General features: G+C 43.1%; 1 protein-coding gene and 1 long non-coding RNA gene across 8 annotated transcripts in view; one reads left to right on the top strand and one right to left on the bottom strand.

Annotated features, from left to right (window-relative positions):
* Nucleotides 1-9,183, top strand: part of LOC137370219 (uncharacterized) — a 30,842-nt gene extending 21,659 nt beyond the window's left edge. For both annotated transcript variants that reach the window (XR_010975117.1, XR_010975116.1), the window contains exon 3: nt 8,908-9,183. This is a non-coding gene — a long non-coding RNA (uncharacterized lncRNA). The remainder of the gene's footprint in view (nt 1-8,907) is intronic.
* npr3 (natriuretic peptide receptor 3) overlaps nt 1-26,053 on the bottom strand; it is a 125,679-nt gene that overhangs the window by 5,859 nt on the left and 93,767 nt on the right. For 2 of the 6 annotated variants that reach the window (XM_068032516.1, XM_068032533.1), the window contains exons 5-7: nt 13,142-13,236; nt 9,413-9,551; nt 8,935-9,019 (exon numbers count right to left, since the gene is read on the bottom strand). In XM_068032516.1, the coding sequence (XP_067888617.1) occupies nt 8,935-9,019; nt 9,413-9,551; nt 13,142-13,236 (319 nt within the window). The remainder of the gene's footprint in view (nt 1-8,934; nt 9,020-9,412; nt 9,552-13,141; nt 13,237-26,053) is intronic. The other 4 variants (XM_068032524.1, XM_068032543.1, XM_068032560.1 and 1 more) reach the window with 3 other exon arrangements.

The following is a 26,053-nucleotide window of genomic DNA, read 5'->3' as shown; positions in this document are numbered from 1 at the left end:
TGCTGGATTTCTTTACTAGAATACTTCCAAAATCAACAAAGCATGCGACAGGACATTCTTAATTTATATAGATGTCTCAAATTATGTGTTTCTTTTTGCATTTTTAACATAATAGGGGTAATTTTCCAATGTAGACTGGCAGCAGGGTACCTGCCACCAGCACATATTAAAAAATGCTGCTGTCATTTTGCAATATGGGATGGACGAGATTGCCCATCACAAGCGCAGAGTTGGATGATTACCCCTTGGTGGTCAACAAAATACTCATATGAACACTTTAATGAAATGAAATATTTACTGGCTTTTCAAATAAAGATTAATGAAAGCCAGAAAAAAAATTCCTTTTACCCTACAATAAGAATTCCTCTGGTTGTTATGAGCAGCAACATTGTTAAATGCTTTCATGAAGATTTGCTCGGTTCAGTGTTCCTAACAGAATCCTAAGCACGTCCTTTTGGAATGTGCAAACGATCTTTGCAGAAATACTGAACAGAACAAATGTTCAAGAAATCATTTATCACTGCCCTCTCTTCCTCAAACCCTCCTTTAGATTGAGCACACCATTCCCAGAGCAGACAGAAAAGTTGATAATCTGATAATCCCAGGTCTCTGCTAAAACTATTCTGTAGCCAAATACAAGGAGATACATAAAAGTGATTCTACATGGTTTTTCAAAAGTTAAATTTACATCTCCCCCTATGAGTACCACACCAAATCCTACCAAAAACCCAGTAAGGAAGTAGGAATTCATTTTGTAAGGAAAAAAATGGTAATTTTTGCAAAGCATCCCTAGGTAATCTTAGCCCTCAATCTCCAATAACACACCAATTTTAAGAATTATAGATTTTATAAATGAGAACTCCGGGCATGAAGTTGAACATGCCAAGATTGTAAGTTGCAGACAGTAACAAATTCCGACACATGCTCCCAGCATGGAAAGTTCCATATTGGAAATATGAATGGGAATCATTTTGGTTCGGGCACCTCATTATAATGTTTTCATAGAGCTGCCTGTGTAAAATATGCTCAACAATCGGCAGCTCACCCATCTGGAGATGACAAATTGGGTGGCTAACAGTACTGCAGAATCCAAGCAGCAAAAGGGCATTAAATATTGAAACTTGTAAGGTTCAAATCCCGCAAGCAAATGCAGTTAAAAAAAGGGGGAGAGGGATAAACCTGGCAACAACAGGCTAGTCAGCTCTATGTTTGTGGTGGGGAAATTTTTAGAAACAATAAATGAGGACAAAATTGATTGGAATTTGGAAAAGCATGGGCTAAAAAATGAATGTCACCATGGATTTGTTAAAGACAAATCATGCTCGACTAACTTGATTGAGTTCTTTGATAAAGTAGCAGCAAAGGTTGATGAAGTTGAATTTTTGATGTTGTGTATTTGGACTTTCAAAAGGCATTTGCCAAAGTATCACTTATGGACTTGTAAGTAAAATTGATGCCCATGGGATTAAAGGTAGTGGAAAACGGTTGTTTTTCGGACTGGAAGTACACAGTGGTGTACCTCAGGGGTTGGTATCAGGACTACAGTTCTTTTTGATATATATTAATGACCTGGACTGGGATTCTACCCTTGGTGGATGGGAGCCGGCTTTAATTGGTCTGAGGTGCGACTTCCACCTGCTTGAGGTAGGAAGTCCCGCCTAATAGAGCAGCTGGCCAGTCAGCGGGCCGGCAGCTCTCTGTCCCAGCAGCGTCACCGGGATGGTGGCGACTGCTAGGACTGCAGCCCGGCTTCGTGAGGAAGATGTCGGGGAGCACGGAATGCAGGTAAGTTTTTGTTGCCTCGCCGGGGTGATCGGTATGGCCCCGGCAAGGCAAGGGTGGTCGATTGGGGGGGCGTGTTGGGTGTGGTTGGGGCAGCAGAGGCGGCCTTCCGTCGGGCACAGGGTGCCCGATCATGAGGGCCCCCCCCCACCCTGCAGCACGTCAGACAGTCGCCTGCTTTTAACAGGCGGCTTTTCTCAGGCCTGGCCACCCAACCAGCCACAAGTAAAATCCCCATGGAGGCGGGTGGAGGCCCTTAAGTAGCTACTTAAGGGCCTTGATTGGCCTGGGGCGGGCAGCCCGTTTTTAGTCGTTGCCACCCTGCATAAAGTGGCAGCGGAGGCGGGAGCGGGTCGGGAAGGGTCCCCCGTGCCTCCCGCTCCATTTTACCCCGCCCCCCAGCCACCTTCCTGCTCTTTGGGGGGGGCGTAAAGTTCCAGCCCTGGACTTAGTTATACAGGGCATAATTTCCAAATTTGCAGATGCAGTTGACACAAAACTCAGAAATATAGTAAGCAGTGAGGAGGATAGCAGCTAACTTCAGAAAGGCATAGGTAGACTGGCGAAATGGCAGATACATGGCAGTTGAAATTTAACACATAGATGGGTGAAGCGATGCATTTTGGTAGGGAGAATGAAGAGAGGCAATAAAAACTAAATGATACAATTTTAAAATGGGGTGCAGGATCAGAGAGAACTGGGGGTACATGTGCACAAATCTTCAAAGGTGGCAGGACAAGTTCAAAAGGCTGTTGAAAAAGCATATGGGATCCTTGGCTTTATTAATGAAGGCACAGAATACAAAAGCAAAGAAGTTATCTTAAACCTTTCTAAATCACTGGGTGGGCCCCAGCTGGAGTACTGTGTGCAATTTTAGGCACCATACTTTAGAAAAGATGTCAAGCTCTTGGAGGGTGCAGAAGAGATTTACTAGAACGATACCAGGGATGAGGGATTTCAGTTACGTGGAGAGATGGGAGAAATTGGGATTGCTGTCTTTACAGCAGAAAAGGTTAAAAAGAGAATTGATAGAGATGCTCAAAACCATGAAGGATTTTAATAGACTAAATAAAGCCAAATTGTTTCCAGTGGCAGAAGGGTCAGTAAGCAGAGGATACAGATTTAAGGCGAATCGTACAAATAACAGGCAACATGAATAAACAATTTTTTACACAGCGAACTTAAGAACTAGGAGCAGGAGTAGACTATACGACCAGATCGAGCCTGCTCTGCCATTCAATATGATCGTGGCTGACCTTGGGCTTCAACTCCACTTTCTCGCCCACTCGCCATATCCCTTGATTCCCTGAGAGATCAAAAATCTATCTATTCCAGCCTTAAATATATTCAATGATGGTGCATCCATAACCCTCTGGGGTAGAGAATTCCAAAGATTCACAGCATTTGAGTGAAGACATTTCTCCTCATCTCAATCCTAAATGATCAGCCCCTTATCCTGAAACTGTACCCCCTTATTCTAGATTCCCCAGCCTTGGGAAACAACTTGTCAGTATCTACCCTGTCAAGCCCCTTCAGAATCCTGTATGTTTCAATGAGATCACCTCTCATTCTTCTGAACTCCAGAGATTATGGACCCAATTACTCAACCTATCATCATAGGACAATCCCCTCATCCCAGGGACCAATCTAGTGTCACTCACTGTACTGCCTCCAATGCAAGTATATCCTTCCTTAAATACGGAGACCAAAATTGCACACAGTGGGCTGAATTTTATGGGCCCCCCAGAGAAGGGTCGGGAGGTGGAGGGGCTCATAGAATTGCGATGAGAGGCGGGGAGCAGAGGGCCCACTGTTTTCCTGTCACAGCACAATTTAGTCGTTGTCAGGATAGGCTGAAAACGGCCTTCCTGCCTAGGGGTCAATTGAGGCCCTTATGAGGCCTATTAAGAGCCACTTAAGGGCCTTATTCCCCCCACTGCTAGCATTAAGCCAGCGGCAAGGGGTGCCTCCACCAATTGAGAAGGTCACCCATAAAAACGAGGCTGGCTTGGGGTGAGGTGGGGGCCTCCTCTGTGGGCAATCTGTGGCCCGCAGAGGGCACCTGCCAGCAAACAGCCCACCTCTCTGGATTCCCCTCCCCATGTACTCAATGCTCACCAATCCCCTTCCACCCAAATCGCCAGGCCCTGCTGAAGTGGCCTTGGCGACTCCGCCTCACTTACCTGTTGTCCCGGTCTCCAGTGCTGGGCCTGGATACAAGGCCTCCTGCAGTACTGGCACTGGCCATTGCACCTGGTGGCGCTGCTGATACTACTGAGCTGCCAGCTCTCTGATTGGTTGGCAGCTATTGGAGGCAGGATCCCCGTCTTTAAAGGGATGGAGATCCCAGCCCCAGGCTGTTAAGTGACCTGGCGCCGCAGAAATGTGCTGCGTGGGGCTCCAAATGGCTGAGGCGGGATAGCCCCCCCACCACCTTTTTCACTGCTGTCAGGAGCCCAGAATTCCAAGTGTGGTCTCACCAAAGCCCTGCACCATTGTAACAAGACTTCTTTATTCTCGTACTCCAATCCTCTTGCAACAAAGGCCAACATGCCATTTGTTTTCCTAATCGCATGCTGTACCTATAGTATCTTGGAATCATAGAATAGTATAGCACAGAAGGAGGCCATTCAGCCCATTGAGTCTGTTCCAGCTCTTTCAAAGAGCAATCCAGTTAGTCCCATACCCCTCTCTTTCTCCATATCCCTGCAATTTTTTTCTCCTTCAAGTAATTATCCAATTCCCTTTTGAAGGCTACGATTGAACATGGATCAGCACCGCATGCTAACTCTCCGAACATGAACATTTATAAGCTTGATACCTTTTAAAAAATATTCTGCTTTTCTGTTCTTACGACCAAAGTGAATAACTTCACACTTCGCAATATTATACACCATCTGCCGCCTTGTTGCCCACTCGCGTAACCTGTCTTTATCTCTTTATAGCCGCTTTGTGTCCTCTGCACAGCTTGCATTCCCATCTAGCTTTGTGTCGTCAGAAAACTTGGATACATTACTCTCTGTCTCTTCATCGAAGTCGTTAATTAGATTGTAAATAGCTAAGGCTCTAGAAGTGATCCTTGTGGCACTCCACTAGTCACAGCCTGCCATCTTGAAAATGCCCCAGTATCCCTATTCTGCTTCCTATCTGTGAACCAATCCTCTATCCATGCTAATATATCACTCCAACTCCATAAGCTCTTATCTTGTCTATTAACCTTTTGTGTGGCACCTTATCGAATGCCTTTTGTAAATCCAAGTATACTACATCTACTGGTTCCCCTTTATCAACCCTACTAGTTACATCCTCAAAAACTCTAATAAATTTGTCAAACATGATTTCCCTTTTGTAAAACCAAGTTGACTTGTTCTAATTATACTATGCATTTCTAAATGCATTCTTAAGACTTCCTTAATAGATGCCAACTCTTTCCCGACAACAGCAATGTGGTTGACTCTTACATGCCCTTGAAATGGCCTAGCAAGCCACTCAGTTCAAGGGCAATTAGGGATGGGCAATAAATGCTGGCCTGGCCTGCGACGCCCACATCCCATGAAAGAATTAAAAAAAAACTGATGTCAGGCTAACTGGCGTGTAGTTCTCTCTTTTCTCTCCCCCTCCTTTCTTGAACAGCAGTGTTACATTTGCTAGCTTCCAATCTGCAGGGACTGTTCCAAACTCTAGGAAATTTTGAAAAATCATAACCAGCGCATCCACTGTCTTTTCAGCTATCTCTTTTAGAACCCTAGGATGTAGGCCATCATGTCCTGAGGTTTTGCTAGATTTTAGTCCCTTTAGTTTATCCAGTAGTTTTTCTCTGCTGATATTAATTAATTTCCTCACTCTTGCTAGCCCCGAGGTTACCCTCAATTTTGGGTATGTAATTTGTGTTTTCTACAGTGAAGACAGATACAAAATATCTGTTCAATGTTGCTGCCATTTCCTCATACCCCATGATAATTTCTCCTGTCTCCGCTTCTGAGGGAACAACATTTACTTGAGCTACTCTCTTCCTTTTTCTTTACTTCTAAAAGCTCTTACAATCTGTTTTTATATTCCAGGCTAGTTTGCTCTCATATTCTATTTTTCCCTTTTATCAACTTTTTGGTGGTCCTTAGCTGGTTTCTAAACCACTCCCAATCCTCAGACTTACTACTATAATTTGCAACATTATAAGTCTCTTTTAATCTAATACTGTCCTTAATCTTCTCAGTAAGCTACATATGTATTTTTTTCATTGAGATTTTGTTTCTCAATGGAATGTATTTTTGTTGAACATTTTGAATTGTTTCTTTAAATGTTTCCCATTGTTTATTTACCATACCTTTTAGTCTATTTACCCAATCAACCTTAGCCAGCACTCCCCTCATTCCTATGTAATTGGCTTTGTTTAAGTTAAGATTCTTGTTTGTGACGAGTGTATGTTGTTTTCAAATTTAATGTAGAATTCAATTGTATTACGACCTGGAATGCACTGCCGGAAAGTGTGGTGGAAGCACACTCAATGAACTGGATTTTTCCATCTCGCCGCCGATCTGAGCTTTAAAAACAGCAGGGCACACGCGCGAGATTTGCTCCTTGGAGCCACCACGGTATTTAGTGTGGTGGCTCATTTAAATGGGCGGGACGGACCACCCTCCATCCCAACAATGGCGTCTGACACCACTGAATAGGTGCCGGTGCTATTTTAGAAGGGCTTCCAGCCCTTCAGTTTAATTTACATTTTTAAAGTTGCAGGAATTATAAAGTTAAAATGAAAAATTAATTAAAAATTTCAATCCCCTCTCCCACTGCCCCCCAATGACTAAACAATTTATTAATTGCCCTCTCCCCCCAAAAAAACTTACCTTGCGATCCCGACCTTCCCCAAAGTTCATAACCTTTTACCTTCAACCCCTTCCCACCATCCCCTCCACCAATCACATTAGTTTTCCCTGCCCCCCAACCCTGAAAACCTACCTGCTCCTTGCCCCCCCAAACCAGTGTTCCACTTGGGATCTCCGAACAGAGATCCAAAGGCATGGGAATTCCGGCAACCAATTGGAATATCGCAGTCGGACGGGCGTCAGCAGCAGGTAAGTGATTAATTCATTAATTTAAATGTATTAACATATTTAAATTGTGATGCCGCTGCTGGTAATATGGAGCGGGGCCTTCCCGGCCTCGAGGCCCATGGCGAGCCTCTGTCGCAGGCATTTTCTGGGCCCCTCCCCCACAACCCCTGATGTCGGGGGTCTGGTAAAATTCAGCCCAATAGTAACTTTCAAAAGGGAACTGGATAGATACTTGAAGGGAAAAAAATTACAGGGCTATGGGAAAGAGCAGGGAAGTGGGATTAATTTGATAGCTCTATGAATAGGCCAGCACAGGCATGATGGGATGAATGGCCTCCTTCTGCATTGTATTATTCTAAGATTCTATGATAGTACAGGATCAGAAAAGCCCACTGCAGTCCATCTGGCTGGTCAGAAAATGTAAAAATATTGAACTATATGTCATCTCTCATGCACTTCAATGGTTTCATTCACCCAAAGACTTTGTCGTGAATGAGTTCCTTATAGGGATCCTTCTCCTTTAAATACTTTGAAGAATCTAAAGGGCCTTCTAAGAATAAAGGAATATATACTTCTAAGACATAATTTTCAAACTTTGCTTTCTCAGAGTGTGAGACTGCCTCCCACCTGCAAAGTCCAATGATTACACCTTTAATCTCTAACTGTTAAAGTACATCTGGAGATCAAAGCATATCCTCATAACATCACTGTAGTCAGTGAACTTGTGGCTTCTGTTCTATCTTACCATGTCCTCCAGGCTACTCATATTTCGAAGACAGAATTGGAGAAGTCTTTAACTGTAACTAAATTACACTGACCCCTATTTGAAAATATAATGTATTCAACCTTTTCTATTTTGGAATTCTTCACTGAGGAAGTACTCATGCCATGGTGATAATTAAATCTCTTCCTCTGCACCTCCCCCTTCTTGCCTTTCCAGTACTATTCAAGTTGTTTGGGAAATACACTACCATGAAAGCAGCAAGAAACACTGCAAGAAAGTATGATTAGCTCAGTCTAGAAAACCTTTGGCAACTTCTTGGATATGTATTCTAATTGTGTCCATTTATTAACTTCACCCAGACAGATTAGGCAGACAGATTTGGAGACCACATTTAATTAAGGATTTCTATGCTAAGTAACACCTACCTATAGTAACACATTTGCTGACTTGGTTTAGAGACATGGGCCCCTACTTCCTAGAGACATGGTCAATTATATGACACCTACATTTATAAAGGAAGAAGAAACACATAGAAAGCTTATGAAGTGGTGCTGATAAATGGGAATAGGAAACCCTTGCCTTTTGTGCTGCCCTTTTGCTGCACTTTGCCCTCATATTATAGAGCCTTGCTTCAGGCTGTAGCACTCTGACCTCAGTCAGTAACATTGCATTCCATTGCAGTTTACCTTTCACCATGAACACTTGGGAGATGAAATGATAAAGCCAGCCCAAGTCAGTCTATTTCAAACACTGATTCTTTTGAAGATCACGAGAAAGGATATTGAAAGGATGTTTCCATTTATTCCTTCTGCTATTTCAGTTTAAAAATAAAACTTATGAAATACCTTATTACAAAGAAAATAAAGTTCAGGGAGTGATGTATGTAACACTCCTTTATTGTCAACTTCATATATATCATTATATATAGTGATGCATTATTTCTTAAAATATGTCTTGGCATTTATTTTAGAAGCATTACATTTCTTACCTCGGCAGAGGTCTGGCATGTCAACTGCTTGATGACGTCACTAATTTGGAGGGCCTCTGTGCATTCTACAGCAGCTTCCTTCATTCACTCAAATCATTCTAGAGGCACACATAAAGCCTCCTAAGCCCAAGAAAATGCTATTACTTAGGAACCCTGTATCCTTTGTCGTAAGAAATTTGACATTTAACAAAATGCCATGGCACATTTTCACCAAAGTATTTTTTTTTAAGTACTAATGAGAGCAGCACTTTGAGCAAAAAGTGCTCCCTCCTTAAGCTGTCCTTCCTCTTTAAGTAAAAGAATAATTACATTTGGTAATAAAAGAAAATGAAATGTTTTATTTTGTTTCCCTCCCCCAGGCTCCATTCCCAGATGACACTTCCTACCTGAACAAGTAAAATGCCAGCAGCAATGCACATCCCAACAATGAGCCGACTACAATGCCTGTGACTGCAGATTCTCCAAGCCCACCTACGCAGAACAAGACAAGTGGTTACTGTTCACATCAAGTATTTGTTCTGATAAAACAATGCTGCTATTCAGAAAATGCATTACTCTATTTTTTGTTAATATATAAATTAAGTAGCGTTTTTTCATGATTACTACTTTTTGTTGATTCTTTTCAAATTTTGTTGCACTCCAATTTGAATTAAAAATGCTGCTCTGCAATGAATGTATCACCTGAACTCAATGCAATTTAAAAATGTTACCGAAGATTGATTCCAGTTTGTCTGAGATAATGTATTACAACTGATTCAACTTGTTCCATTGTGATTCTGGCTTGAGAAAGAATACATTACAAAATACATTTCCCCAAATCATTCAGAAATGGGAGAGCATGGTTAATGTTTGAAGAGAAATTACATGATTTACAGGTAGCAGTATGGTCCTTCGTAAAACCACAGCTAGGTTCATCTGGAGGTGGCATTCCATTTGCCCAGGGAAGCCTCACATTTGGCCTGAGTTCAAAGGTTCCATTCAGGCCATAGTAGTCAGCTATTACCTATAATCACAGAAACACAGAAATGTTAAGGGTTTGGGTAATTAAAATTCCTTTCACTATGTTAAAGCCGACATTTATGCAATGCCATTTACCACATCTACGGTCTCTTACAATATCTTTTGTTTATTTCTGCTCTCTGCTTATTCCACTTTATTGTTTGGAATTTAGCTTAAAAACCACCAAGTAATTTTCAGTCCCACAGACAACCACAAAAGTTACTTGTTACAACCATTTTTTTTGTCAGCTGTGCCTCAGTTGATTGCACTCTTGCCTCTGAGTCAGAAGGTTGTGGGTTCAAGTCTCACTCCATGACTAGAGCACAAAAGTCAATGCTGACACTCCAGTGCAGTACTGAGGGAGTACTGCATGGTTGGAGGTGCCATTTTACAGATGAGATGTTAAACTGAGGCTCCGTCTGCTCTCTCAGGTGGATGTAAAAGATCCCATGCCACTATTTCAAAGAAGAGCAGGACAGTTATCCACTATGTCCTGGTTAAAGTTTATCTCTCAATTAAGATCACATAAACAGATTATCTGGTTATTATCACATTGCTGTCTGTGGGAGCTTGTTGTGTGCATATTGGCTGCTGCATATCCTACATTGCAAGGCTGTATTTTGTGGTGCCAGTGGGGCTGCTGGCACTAAACCGAACAGGCGAAGTGAATACTGCCTCAGCCTTGCAGTGCCCCCCACCACCACCCCGGCGCGATCTAACGGCGCTCAGGCACTTAAGCGCCCAGCATTGCGAGTCCTGTCTCTTTAAAGATGGAGATCCCGCCTCCAAGAGCTGCTGGCCAAACACAGGGCACCCCCCACCCCCCCACCCCCCAACTCCCCAAGCCCGAGGGAGGTCTCCTCGTTTTGCTGGGTGACTGCCCAGCAGTGGCAGGCAGAGGCCCTTAGGTGGCCGGTAACAGGCCGCTTAAGGGTCTCAGTTGGCCACTGGCGAGAAGGCCGTCATCGGCCTATCCCACCCCCCCCCCGAGTAAATTCCAATGCATTGGGAAGGCAATGGGCCCTCTATTTCCTACCTTCTGTCACAATTCTATGGGCCCCCACTACCCCCCGCCGCCCCGAACCCATTTCAGGGGGCCAGTAAAATTCAGCCCCAAAAGTATTTCATTAGCTTTGGGACTAAAGCACTTTGGGACATCCTGTGATCATGGAAGACACCATATAAATGCAAGTCTTTTTTTTAAGCAGACCACTGCTCACTGTGAGATGATGCAATTCTGGCATGAGAGGGGCTGGGAAGGGGAAGGGGTGTACATCATTGCTGAAAGGGTTTAGAAAGAAGTTTGGGAAAGAAGTGAGCTAACTGTTTTTGATTGGTTTGTGGAAAATAATTGTTTTCATTAGCCTCTGAAGGAAGAGTCATAGATATTGACAACAACGGATACCATTTGTCAAATTGTACCTATGTCACTGCTAGCTCTGCATCAGAGATATATAGTAGTAATGAAGTATGTAGTGCAGTTGCTTTGCTGCTGGACTAGCTACCGTAGGTAAATAAAAGATAGTAATTGATTCTACTACATGTGTGATGTTCCAGTGCTGGGTAATTGCCCAAAAGGCTAACATTTGGCAACTATAATTATGGGGCGAATTTTACAGATGCACTGAAGGCGGGGGTCATGGCAGAGGGGCTGTAAAATGCCCCCGAGAGTGGCCCGCCATGGGCATTGTCGTCAAGAAGGCCCGGCACCATATTGCCGGCGGTGGCAAGGCCTCGTGGTGGGCCCCCACCATTCGGCGGCGGATCAACATTTAAATATGTTAATTAATTAAATCAAATTAATGAATTAATTACTTACCCGCTCCCGCTGTCAGTCTCGGTGAAGTATTCGTGCCGGTGGAAAGCACTCCCGTGCCTTCAGATCTCTGTACGGAGATCCGAGGCGGAACACTGGTGGGGAGTGGGGCGCAGGGAAGTTTTCAGGGTGGAGGGGGGAGAACGGGGTCAAACGTCTCTGATTGGTCTAGGGGGTGGTGGGAATGGGTAAAGTTTAAAGTTTGTGAACTTTGCAGGAGGAAAGATCAGGAGCACAAGGTAAGTGGTCTGGTGGGGAGAGGGCAAGTAATGAATTTGATGGTCATTGCGAGGGAATGGTGGGAGAGGATTGGGGTAACTTTAATTTTTTAAAGTCATTTTTCTTTAAATATTTAAATTAAATAGAATGGCTGGAAGCCCTATAAAATGGCGTCGGCGCCTGTGCAGTGACGCCTGACGCTGTTGCCGGGGGCAGACTGCCCGCCTGCCCCACATCATCGGGAGGGGTGGTCCACCCCGGCTATTTAAATGAGCTGCCGCGTTCAATATCGCAGCAGCTCCGCAAAGCTTGCTCGCACGTGCGGGCCGCCATTGTTTATGGCCGCCCCGTAAATTTCAGCCCTATATATTAGCCAATTATATGTACCAGGAAATGGAAAATTAAATCCAACCATTAGCAAACAATGAATAATATTGCAAAACAGTCAAGTCTTTTGGAACCAAGTGAGTTAACCATGTTACCCAACAGATACATGCTGTTGCAATGCAACAAATGTATGTAAGAAAACACAATCTGCAAACTCTATGGCCGCTATCGAAAATCTGGCAGTCTGGGTTTCCCTGCATGCTGGGGAGTTTTAACCCCACAGCTTGCGACAGGTTCCCCACCTGGAAGTCAGCCCAATAATCAGGTTTGTCTTCCATTCAGGGAGGGAGCACTCTGGAGGAGGACATAAGACCAGGTAGGTCTGATCTCTGACCCCAGGGGAGGTGGGGAGGGAGGTCCATTCCCGAAGGGAGGTCAATCCCTGACCCCAGTGTGGGGGAGTGGTTGGGGGGGGGGAAGGGGATCCAATTCCAGTGGGTGTCTGATTCTGGGGGAATGTGGGGGCTTTGTATAGGGGGCTGGTTTGATCACCATTCCTGCTCCTTCTGGCCCAGAAGGATTGCTGTGAAGGCACGTGCCTTCTCCCCGAGGTTGCCCCTGCCTTGCTGTAGCTGTCAGGTTTACTGAGGCATAGAAAACTAGGCAGAGCAGGTTATGTTCAAGGTTTCCAGCCTCACTAACATTAAAAAATGCCAATCTTCCCCCTGCCCTTGTTCTGCCTCAGTAAAACCCAATAATCATGGTGTTGGAGACGGGTTCCCGATGTGCTGAGAATTTTCTCCATTCAGCCCCCATCTGTGTCCAATCCCACCTACTCACCCACACTAAAATTCTCCCCCTGTCCCTATTAGTGATGACAACATTAAAGAAAATGTACACAAATACCCATTGTCTGAGTTAACCCATCATCCAAATTACCACATCTGTCTAAAACCCAAAATGCTGTTGCTAACCTTCAAAAATGGGAATGTAGGAAATCACATTTCCAACAATATTTATTTTTCAAGAATATTTCCTTGCAATTATTTAAGTAAAATCATATGCATATTGAAACAATCAACTGAATATTTCAATTAGCAAGAAACTTGATTTTTATGGCAACTGTAGTGAAGTGTATATACAGCAATACAGCAAATATTCAGATGCAAATATTCATCAAAGTTTTTGATGCACATCACGCAAATGTACAGAAAAGGAACAATGTTAGTTACCTCTTGCGCTCCTGTTCCAGGTTCAGTCATTGCTATCACAGAGAAATCTCCATATCTGTCCCCATTGGCATCAATTGACACCTGGCCTGCTATGCCTGAGAAATGGAATGCACCAAATGATTAAATCAATTAATTAGAAAGGTTCTTCAAATCCAAATGAAACAAGAGATAATTCAACAGATTCATGAAGAAATATACAACAGGAAATCCCATTCTTCTTCCAAAATTTTTGTTGGCGTTCCCAAAGAAATTGTCTTTTTTTCCCTGAAGTCTGTTCATTCCAGATACCACATTTTTTCTAATTTAGCTAACGGAACGCTAGATAATTCAAGCTATTAGAATACATGACTTTTTTTTTAACAATAATTAACATGAGAGGTATTAAAACTATTTTGCCATTGTTTTCTTTTAGGCATAGGGATTCCAAATAGAAGCCAATTCAAATACAGATTTCTCTGAAATATGTTTGGACAGACAGAGAAAATTCCACGACACTCCCTCTGGTCCACTGTGATGTGTTTCTCAAACAGGCCATGAACTGTGTCCCTTCCAAAGTTCAATTGTTGAAGAGTTCACCAAAAACTGTAAAGGACAACTCAACAACTTGCTTACTGTTAGTTAGCCATATCACTTGGATGATATCATTTATGCCTAAATCTCAATAATCCACTAAGCTGGCATATCAATATCACATTAATTCCATAGAACTTCACCAGCCTTCGCTGTGAGAAGAATCTGGTTCACAAAAAGCCACTTCAGAAGATTAGGAACAGGTGTAAGACCTCTTGCAGCTTGCTCTGCAATTCAGTTAGATCATGGTTGATCTGCAGTTCAACTCTATTTACTTGCTTTTTCCCCTTATCTCTTGATACCCTTACCTAATAAAAATCTATCTCAGTCATAGAGCCATAATGTTATACAGCACAGAAACAGGCCCTTCGGCCCATCGTGTCTGTGCCGGCCATCAAACACCTAACTATTCTAATCCCATTTTCTAGAACTTGGCCCGTAGCCTTGTATGCTATGGTGTTTCAAGTCCTCATCTAAACACTTCTTAAATGTTGTGAGGGTTCCTGCCTCTACAGGCAGTGCGTTCCAGATTCCAACCACTGGGTGAAAACATTTTTACTCAAATCCCCTCAAATCTACTGCCTCTTATCTTAAATCTATGCCCCTGCTTATTAATTCCTTTGCTAAGGGAAAAAAGTTTCTTCCTATCTAACCAATCAATGCCGCTCATAATTTTGTATACCTCAATCAGGTCCCCCCTCAGCCTTCTCTGCTCTAAGGAAAATAACCCTAGCCTTTTCAATCACTCTTCATAGCTGAAATGCTCCAGCCCAGGCAACATCCTACTGAATCTCCTCTGCACCCTCTCCAGTGCAATCACATCCTTCCTACAGTGTGGTGCCCAGAACTGTACACAGTACTCCAGCTGTGGCCTAACTAGCATTTTATACAGCTCCATCATAATCTCCCTGCTCTTATATTCTATGCCTCGGCTAATAAAGGCAAGTATCCCAATTTCCTTCCTAACCACCTTATCTACCTATGCTGCTGCCTTCAGTGATCTATGGATAAGTACACCAAGGTCCCTCTGACCCTTTGTACTTCCTAGGATCCTACCATCCATTGTATATTCCCTTGCCTTTCTAGTCCTCCCAAAGTGCATCAGCTAACATTTCTCAGGATTAAATTCCATTTGCCACTGCTCCGCCCATCTTACCAGCCTGTCTATATCGTCCTGTAATCTAAGGCTTTCCTCCTCACTATTTACGACACAACCAATTTTCATGTCATCTGCGAACTTACTGATCATACCTCCTATATTCACGTCTAACTCATTAATGTACACTGCAAACAGCAAAGGTCCCAGCACCGATCCCTGTGGTACACCACTGGTCACAGGCTTCCACTCGCAAAAACAACCCTCGACCATCACCCTCTACCTCCTGTCACTACACCAATATTGGATTCAATTTGCCAAATTGCCCTGGATCCCATGGGCTCTTACCTTCTTAACCAATCTCCCATGTGGGACCTTATCAAAAGCCTTAGTTAAGCTCATGTAGACTACAGGTAAGATGCCTTACCCTCATCTACACATCTAGTCACCTCCTCGAAAAATTCAAACAAGTTAGTTAGACACGATCTCCCCCTGACAAAGCCATGCTGACTATCCCTGATTAATTCCTGCCTCTCCAAGTGGAGATTAATCCTGTCCCTCAGAATTTTTTCCAATCCTTTCCCTACCACTGATGTTAGACTCACCGGCCTGTAATTACTTGGTTTATCCCTGCTAACCTTCTTGAATAATGGTACCACATTCACTGTCCTCCAGCCCTCTGGTACCTCTCCTGTGGCCAGAGAGGATTTGAAAATTTGTGTCAGAGCCCCTGCTATCTCCTCCCTTGCCTCGCATAACAGCTTGGGATATATCTCATCTGGGCCTGGGGACTTATCCACTTTTAAGCCCTCTAAAACAGCTAATACTTCCTCCCTTTCAAAGCTAATATGTTCAAGTATATCACAATCCCCCTCCCTGATCTCTATACCTACATCGTCCTTCTCCATAGTGAACACAGATGAAAAGTAATCATTTAAAACTTCACCTATGTCCTCCGGCTGCACACACAGATTGCCACTTTGGCCCCTCATGGGCCCTACTCTTTCCCTGGTTATCCTCTTGCCCTTAATGTACTTATAAAATGCCTTGGGGTTTTCCTTTATCTTGCCTGCCAGTGTTTTTTCATGCCCCCTCTTCGCTCTCCTAATTATTTTTTTAAGTACCCCCCCTACACTTTGTATACTCCTTTAGTGCCTTCGCTGTTTTCAACGCTCTGAATCTTCCATAAGCCTTCTTTTTTTCCCTTATCCAATCCTCTATATCCCTTGACATGCAGGGTTCCCTGGTCATTGTTGGTCCTACCCTTCACCTTAACGGGAACATGTTGGGTCTGAACTCTCACAATTTCCTCTTTGAATAACTCCCACTGGTCTGATGTAAACTTTCTTACAAGTAGCTGCTCCCAGTCCACTTTGGCCAGATCCTGTTTTATCATATCAGTCTTCAAAGCTCTAACTGTCCCAGGTTCCACAGCATTTTGGGGAGATAGTTCCATAAGAACATAAGAAATAGGAGCAGGAGTAGATCATTCAGCCCGTCGAGCTTGCTTCGCCATTCAGTATGATCATAGCTGATCTTAGGCTTCAACTTCACTTTCCCGTCCGCTCCCTATATCCCTTGATTCCCTGAGAGACCAAAAATCTGCCTATTTCAGCCTTAAATGTATTCAATGATGGAGCATCCACAAGCCTCTGGAGTAGAGAATTCCAAAGATTCACAACCGTTTGAGTGCAGAAATTTCACCTCAGTCCTAAATGATCAAGCCCTTATCCTGAAACTGTGCCTCTGTGCTTTAGATTCCCCAGCCACCAGAAACAACCTCTCAGTGTCTACCCTGTCAAGCCCCTTCAGAATCCTGTATGTTTCAATGAGATCACCTCTCATTAGAGCATGGCTACCCGCCCTGAACCCAATGGGACCCGACGACGTGTCGGGTTCAGGTTGGGTCAGGTCGCTCTTCTGGGTCCAGCATTCGGGCTCGGGTCGGGTCGGGTCGGACACGCTCTATCACCACCTCTGGTATGTAGCTCCAATGTTGATGTACTTTTTGGACTTGAAAGGTTGTTTAGTTACAGTTTTTTTAAGCTTGTGCAGAGAAGCAACAAAGTGAAAAATGGAAGCTCGGTTTACTGATGGTCGGGTCGAGCGCGGGAAAAAATGAAAGGACTCGGGCTGGGTCGGATGTGGTTCTGTCAGGCTCAGGTCGGGTTTCATTTGCAGACCCGAGCCAGCCTTTACCTCTCATTCTTCTAAACTCCAAAGAATATAGGCCCAATTTCTTACTCAGCCTTTCATCATCGGACAGCCCTCTCGTCCCAGGGACCAATCTAGTGAACCTTTGCTGTACGGCCTCCAATGCAATTATATTCTTCCTTAAATATAGAGACCAAAACCTCACACTGTATTCCAGTGTGATCTCACCAAAACCCTGCACAAGTGTAGCAAGACTTCTTTATTCTCGTTCTCCAATCCCCTTGCAATAAAGGCCAATATGCCATTTTCCTTCCTAATTGCTTGCTGTACCTGCATGTTAACTTTTTGCGTGCCTTGTATGAGCACACCCAAGTCTCTCTGAACGTCAACATTTACAAGCTTCATGCCTTTTAAAAAAATATTCAGTTTTTCTATTCTTACGACCAAAGTGAATAAACTCATACTTCCCCACATTATAGTTTATCTGCCACCTTGTTGCCCACTCACTTAACCTGTCTATATCTCTTTGCGGCCTCTTTTTGTTCTCCCCACAGCTTCCATTTCCACTTACTTTTGTATCATCAGCAAACCTAGATGCATTACTCTCTGTTGGTTCGTCTAAGTCATTAACATAGATTGTAAGGAGCTGAGGCCTCAGCACTGATCTTTGCGGCACTCCATTAGTCACAGCCCACCAACTTGAAAATGCCTCATTTATGCCTCTCTTTGCTTCCTGTCCATTAACCAATCCTCTATCCATACTAATATATTACCCCCAATTCCATGAACCTTATCTTACCTATTAGCCTTTTGTGTGGCACCTTATCGAATGTCTTTTGGAAATCCAGGTTTACTACATCTACTGATTCCCCTTTATCTACATGACTAGTTACACCCTCAAAAAACTCCAATACATTTGTCAAACATGATTTTCCTTTCGTAAAACTATGTTGACTTTGCTTGATTATACTATGATTTTTGAAGTGCATTGTGAAGACATCCTTAATAATAGATTCCAACACTTTCTCGATGACTGATGTCAGGCTAACTGGCCTGTAGTTCCCTCTCTCTCTCCTTTCTTGAATAGCAGTGTTACATTTGGTAACTTCCAATTTGCTGGGACTGTTCTGGAATCCAGGGAATTTTGGAAAATCATAGCCAGTGCATCCAATATCTCGGCAGCTATCCGGATTTCCAGATTTCTTCTACCCTTTGGGTGATAAAGTACTTCCTGATTTTGCTCCTGAATGGCCTAGCTCTAATTTTAAGATTATATCCCCTTGATCTTGATTTCCTACCAGAGAAAAACATTTCCCTCTCTGTATTGAATCCTTTGAATACTTTAAACACTTTGATCAGATCACTGCTGAATCTTATACATACTCAAGCTAAGTTTATGCAACCTATCCTCATAATTTAACTCTCTTAGGTCCAATATCATTCTGATGAATCTGCACTGTACTTTATAAAGTTTTGCTGATATTTCATCTGATTCGGTATTTAAGAAGGTTTAGTTAAAAATGAACCAGCCTCATTAACCTGTTTAATTATTCCCATTCGTAAGTATCTTTGGAAGGAAAGCAGAACAGTAAATATATAAGCAATAATTCTAATGCAGTGATCATGCTGCTGTGATCATCTAGCAATTAAATTTAAAATCATTATTTTATTCGATCATGGCATATCAGCATCGCTGGTATGACCAGCATTTTGTTGCTTACCCCTAATTGCCCTTGCGAGCCATGTACTGCAGGTACACCCATGGTGCTATTAGGAGGGGAGTCCAGGATTTTGACCCGACAACAATGAAGGAACAGCAATGTATTTACAAGTCAGGACAGTGTGTGACTTGGAGGGGAACTTGCAGGTGGTGGTGTTCCCATTCCCCTGCTGCCCTTGTTCTCCCAGAATAATCTACTACCTTGGATGATATCACATGCACAGATATACATAAGCCATAAAATTCTTAATTTTCATTGTTGGTCTATTTGGTTATGTTTGTTGGTATCTTGAGTTTATCACAGTGTAAATGTTTGTACTCATGTTTTCTGGCATAATATTTCTCAAATCAGGGTTGAATGGTAATAGATGAAAAACCAGTGGGACGATTTCCTTTGTGTGCTACATGTAAGGATTTTCTAAACTCGTTCCTAAAGATGAGGCTTATGATTTTGTTACACATGATACACAAAGGAAATCCTCCCCAGGTTGCCAAGGCGTGTTATACAAAAAATCCCACAATCAATGACATACAATTTGAGTTATTTAGCTCTTCCTGTGCACATTTTTGACCCATGAAAGGTCTAAAGACCATTGAAGCTGGAACACACTTTTGATGAAAGTGTAAAATGGGCGACGGCCCATCATTGCCATTTCTCAATTAAAAAATCATCTTATACAATTAACATCCTGTCAATTGAAGTTAATGCATCATTAATACTCACCATCTTATATGCCTGCACTGAGTGCTGCTGGTGGGCACAGAGTGTGAAGAAGGCAGTTGGGTAAGTGAGGGGATTTTAAAGGTTAATCTCTCGAAAGTCTAGATTTTGTTTTATTTACATTTAGCAATTAACTAAAATTACTGTTTAAGTTAAAAGGCAAGTTAAGTTTCTTGCAGTTTTAAACAGGGGTATACAAGCGCTCTGAGAGTAGCTGTGGCTAGTTAATTGGCAAGCAAGCTTAAACTGGTTTCTGAGCTCTAGCAAAGCTGGCACATCATTGTTTTCAGAGAGTATAAATTCAGCGGACTCTCAGTGCTGCTTGTCTGCACCGAGTGCTGCTGGTAGGCAGAGAGTGTGAGGAAGGGAGTTTGGTAAGTGAGGGAGTCGGTGAAGAGGGAACTATAAATTAATTAAGAAAAAATAAATTTAATTAAATTAACACAATAAAGATGGCAGGACAGGTGATCTGTCGCGGCCACAGCAATCCATGACAACCACATCTGTATTAAGTGTCTGCGGCTTGAGGACCTTCAGCTCAGAGTCACTATAGTCGTCTGTTTTGGTCAGTGGTCAAGGACAGTAGAGTGTGACTGCAATTCAGGCAGGCAAGGGGATCGAGAAGGTGGGAGTTGAGGAGCCTCAGCCCTTGCAATTGAGAAACAGGTTCGAGGTTCTTGCAGCTTGTATGGACAAGAGCGAGGGCTGTAGTGTGGATGAGCAGACTGACCATGGCACCATGCTACAGGAAGCCGTTCAACTGGGGGCAGCAAAAAGGAATGCAGTGGTAGTAGGGGACAGCATAGTCAGGGGGATTGACATTGTTCTCTGCAGCAAAGAGCGAGAGTCCAGAAGGCTATTTTGCCTGCCTGGTGCAAGGGTTTGGGACATCTGCTCAGGGCTGGAGAGGAACCTATAGTGGGAGGGGGAGGATGAAGTCGTTGTGGTCCATGTAGATACCAATGACAAAGGCAAGACAAGGAAAGAGGTTCTGCATAGTCAGTATGAGGAGCTACGCACCAAATTAAGAAGCAGAACTTCACAGGTAATTATCTCTGGATTATTACTTGAGCCACGTGCAAATTGGAGTAGGGCAAATAAGATGAGAGAAATGAATGCGTGGCTCAAAGGCTAGTGTGGTAGAAGTGGGTTCCGGTTCGTTGGGCACTGGCACCAGTATTGGGGAAAGTGGGGGCTGTACCGTTGGGACGGTCTACACCTGAACCGTGCTGGGACCAGTGTTCTAGCGAGACGCATAACTAGGGAAGTAGAGACGGTTTTAAACTAAATAGTGGGAGCAAGGGATAAAATTTGGGAAGATGTAATAAATCAACGAGTAGAGAAAAGGCAAGAGGGAAAGATATTAATATGGGAAAAGATAAACAGTCCGTGACAGGAAGGGACAACGAGTACAAATTTAAGAGTAAATCAGCAGAGAAGGCTAGAGGTTACAAAAAGGATAAAAGGACAAAACTAAAGGCTCTGTATCTGAATGCACATAGCATTTGAAACAAAACAGATGAACTGATAGCGCAAATAGAAATAAATAAGTATGATCTGATAGCCATTACAGAGATATGGCTGTAGGATGAAACAGATTGGAACCTGAATATTGAAGGGTACATGACATTTAGGAAGGACAGGAAGCTAGGAAAAGGTTGAGGGATGGCTTTGCTAATTAATGATGGTATTAGCACAATAGAAAGGCAAGACCTAAGTTCAGGACACCAAGATGTAGAAGCGGTTTGGGTCGAGATGAGACATGATAAAGGCAAGAAGTCACTTGTGGGAGTGGTTTACAGGCCACCTAACAGTAACCACATGATAGGACGGGTTACAGATGACGAAATAATGGGTGCTTGTCAGAAAGATATGGCGATATTCATGGGGGATTTTAATCTACATATAGACTGGAAAAATCAGATGGGCAAAGATAGCCTAGATGAGGAGTTCATAGAATGTTTTCGGGATAGTTTCTTACAACAGCACATTCTGGAGCCAACCTAAGAGCAGGCTATACTAAACCTGGTATTGTGCAATGAGATAGGAGTAATTAATGACCTCATAGTGAAGGCACCCCTAGGCAGCAGCAATCATAATATGAGTGAACTTTACATTTAGTTTGAGGGAGAGAAGTGTGAGTCTAAGTATTTTAAATTTAAATAAGGAAAATTATGAGGGCATGAAAGCACAGCTAGCAAAAGTGAACTGGCAAAGTAGGTTATGGGATAGGTCAACAGAGATACAGTGGCAGACATTTAAGGGGATATTTCAGAATACACAGAATAGATACATACCAATGAGAAAGAAAAATTCCAAGGGGAGAACCCACCACCTGTGGCTAACTAAGAAGTTAAGGTTAGTATCAAATTTAAAGAAAAAGCATAGAATTGCGCAAAGATGGGTGGCGGGTCAGAAGATTGGACAGAATATAAAAATCAGCAAAGAATGACAAAAAGGTTAATAAAGAGGGGAAAATTAGAGTACAAGAGAAAGCTAGCTGGAAATATAAAAACAGATATTAAGGCTGGGATCTTCTTCTGCAGTGGCGGGTGAAGGAACAGGCGATAAGCCACTGCAATTGTCCATGTGGCAGCTCATTTGAATGGACGGGGCGGCCCACCGCAACCCTTTCCCCCAATCACTTGCAGGGGGCGGCCCATTCGTCACTGGCAATGGTGTCAGCTGCCTGTACGCAGGCGCTGACGGCATTTTTAAAGGGCTTGGAGCCCTTCAGGTATTTTTACAGATTTTAGGAAACATTTACAAAAACAATAAAATGCAGTATTTTCGGAGCTCTCCCAACACTCTCCCACCAATAACAACAAAATTAAATACTTGCCCTCTCCACCCCAAAACACTTACCTTTTTCAACTGACATTCCCCCCCCGTCAAAGTGCATAATCTATAAACTTTACCTCTTCCCACCATCCCCTCTACCAACGAGAAACTTTTATCTGCACCCCCCTCCCCACCCCCTCCCCAGAAAAAATTACCTGCTCCCCCCTCCCAACCAGTGTGGCGCTTCGATTCCCCAGACGAGGATCAGAAGGCACGGGAGTGCTGGCCAGTGGCATGAAGATTGCACCGGGACCAGAGCGACGGTGGGCATGCAGTTAAGTCAGGTATGTAAATATATTTAAATATTTAAATGCAGGGCCCGTCGCCAAGCGGCAGGGGTGCCACCATGAGGCCTCTCTGCCTCCGTGAAGGTTGGGATGGGCCCTCACAGCGTTGGGGTCAGGGACAGGCCTCCTCCAGAGTAAACTTCGGGCCTCCCCCGTCACAGATCCTGCACTTTGGGGAGTGGGGGAGGGAGGGGCGAACTAAATTCAACCCTAAGAGTTTCTATAGAAATTTTAAAAAGAATTAAGAAAGTGAGCGTTGTCCTACAGAAAGTGAGTCTGGGAATTAATAAAGGAAAATAAGGAGATGCCAGATGAATTGAACAGGCATTTTGCATCTGTCTTCACCATAGAAGATACAGGTAACATCCCGGAAATTGCTAAAAATCAGGAAATGGAAGGGAGGGAGGAACTCAAGAAAATTACAATCACCAGGGAAGCGGTATTGAGCAAATTGTTGAAGCTGCGTGCTGACAAGTCCCCAGGTCCTGAACAACTTCATCCGTGGGTCTCAAAGGAACTGGCTAGTGAGACAGTTGGTTTTAATTTTCCAAAAATTCCCTAAAGTCGGGAAGGTTCCATTCGATTGGAAAATAGGAAATGTAACTCTTTTATTCAAAAATAGAGAGGCAGAAAGCAGGAAACTACAGGCCAATTAGCTTAACACCTGTCATAGGGAAAATGTTAGAAGCTATTATTAAAGATGTTATAGCAGGGCACTTAGAAAAATTCAAGATAATCAGGCAGAGTCAACATGGTTTTGTGAAAGAGAAGTCATGTTTAACCAATTTATTGGAGTTCTTTGAAGAAGTAACATATGCTGTGGATAAAGGGGAACCAGTGGATGTACTGTACCTAGATTTTCAGAAGGCATTTGATAAGTTTACTGCGGAAAATAAAACTCATGGGATGGGGGTAACATTTTGGCATGGATAGAAGATTGGTTAGCTAACACGAAACAGAGAATATCAGAATCATTGAAAGTTTAAGACATAGAAAGAGGCTACTTAGCCCATCATGTCTGCGGCAGCCAAAAAAACGATCCACCTATTCTAATCCCACCTTCCAGCATTTGGTCCGTAGCCCTGCAGCTTATGGCACTTGACGTGCATATCCAGACTCCTTTTGAATGAGTTGAGAGTGTCTGCCTCAACTACACTTTCAGGCAGTGAGTTCTAGACTATCACCACCCTCTGGGTGAAAATGTTTTTCCTCATCTCCTCTCTAATTTTTCTACCAATCACTTTAAATCTATGCCCCCTCGTCGCTGACCTCTCTGCTAAGGTGAATAGACCCTTCACCTCCACTTTGTCCAGGCCCCTCAAAATTCTGTACATTTCATTCAGATCTCCTCTCAGCCTTCTCTGTTCCAAGGAGAACAACCCCAGCCTAGCTAAACTTTCCTCATAGCTGCATTTTTCCATTGCTGGCAACATCCTTGTAAATCTCCTCTGTATCCTCTCTAGTGTAATTATATCCTTTCTGTAATGAGGTGACCAGAACTGCATACGGTACTCAAGTAGTGGCCTAACCAAAGAGTTATACAGTTCCAGCAAAACCTCCCTGCTCTTGTATTCTATACCTCAGCTAATATGCCTTCCATATGCCTTCTTAACCACCTTATTGACCTGTCCTGCTACCTTCAGGGATCTGTGGACATTCACTCCAAGGTCGTTTACTTCCTTTACACTTCTCAGTATTTTCCCATTAATCGTGTATTCCTTTGCCTTACTTGACCTCCCCAAATGCATCACCCTACACTTCTCTGAGTTGAATTCCATTTGCCACTTTTCTGCCCATCTGACCAGACCATCAATATCTTTCTGCAGCCGACAGCTATCCTCCTCGCAATCTATCACACAGCCAATCTTTGTGTCGTCTGCAATCTTCTTGATCATGCCCCCTAGATTTACGTCCAAATTGTTAATATACACCATAGAGAGTAGGCATAAATGGGTCATTTTCTGGTTAGCAAGATGTAACAAGTGGTGTGCCACAGGGATCAGTGCTGGGGTCTCAACTTTTTACAATTTATATAAATGACTTGGATGAAGGGACCGAAGGTATGGTTGCTATATTTGCTGATAACACAAAGATAGGTACGAGAATAAGTTGTGAAAAGGAAATAAGGAGGCTGAAAAGGGATATAGATAGGTTAAATGAGTGGGCAAAGATCTGGAAATGGAGTATAATGTGGAAAAATGTGGAATTTTCCATTTTGACAGCAAGAATAAAAAAGAAGCATATTATCTAAATGGTGAAAGATTGCAGAGCTCTGAGATACAGAGGGATCTGGGTGTCTCAGTGCATGAATTGCAAAAGGTTAGTATGCAGGTACAGCAAGTAATTAGCAGATCTAATGGAATGTTATCATTTATTGCGAGAGGCATTAAATACAAAAGTAGGGAGGTTATGCTTCAGTTATACAGGGGATTGGTGAGACCACATCTGGAGTATTGTGTACAGTATTGGTCACCTTATTTAAGGAAGGATGTAAATGCATTTGAAACAGTTCAGAGAAGGTTTGCTCGAGTAATACCTGGAATAGGCAGGTTGTCTTATGAGGAAAGCTTGGACAGGCTAGGCTTGTATCCGGTGGAGTTTAGAAGTGTAAGAGGTGACTTGATTGAAACATATAAGATTCTGAGGGGTCTTGGCAAGATGGATATGGAAAGGATCTTTCCTCTTGTGGGAGAATCTAGAACTAGGGGTCACTGTCTAAAAATAAGGAGTCACCCATTTAAGACAGAGATCAGGAGAAATTTTTTTTCTCAGAGAGTCGTGAGTCTTTGGAACGCTCTTCCACAAAAGGCAGTAGAAGCAGAGTCTTTGAATATTTTTAAGGCAGAGGTAGATAGATTCTTGATAAGCAAGGGGTTAGAGGTCATTGGGAGTAGCCAGGAATGTGGAATCGAGGTTACAATCAGATCAGCCACGATCTTGTTGAATTGCAGAGCAGGCTCGAGGGGCCAAGGGGCCTATTTCTGCTCCTAATTCGTATGTTTGTATCCTAATGGGCTGAACATTTTAAATCTTTAGTTATGCACTATTCCTTTACATTCATCATATTATGGTGATGCAAGCTCAGTACTGTGGATTGAGAGTCATTATTTGTGCAATTGACTTTTTAGCTATTTTCAGTTATTATCTCTTCCCACACCTTTTTAGAATTAGAATTAGAACATTACAGCGCAGTACAGGCCCTTCGGCCCTCGATGTTGCGCCGACCTGTGAAACCATCTGACCTACACTATTCCATTTTCATCCATATGTTTATCCAATGACCACTTAGATGTCCTTAAAGTTGGCGAGCCTACTACTGTTGCAGGAAGGGCGTTCCATGCCCCTACTACTCTCTGAGTAAAGAAACTACCTCTAACATCTGTCCTATATCTATCACCCCTCAACTTAAAGCTATGTCCCCTCGTGTTTGCCATCACCATCTGAGGAAAAAGACTCTCACTATCCACCCTATCTAACCCTCTGATTATCTTATATGTCTCTATTAAGTCACCTCTCCTCCTCC

This window comes from Heterodontus francisci, chromosome 1 (genome assembly GCF_036365525.1).
Source record: "Heterodontus francisci isolate sHetFra1 chromosome 1, sHetFra1.hap1, whole genome shotgun sequence".
Classification (NCBI taxonomy): domain Eukaryota; kingdom Metazoa; phylum Chordata; class Chondrichthyes; order Heterodontiformes; family Heterodontidae; genus Heterodontus; species Heterodontus francisci.
This window is presented reverse-complemented; position numbering and strand designations above follow the sequence as displayed.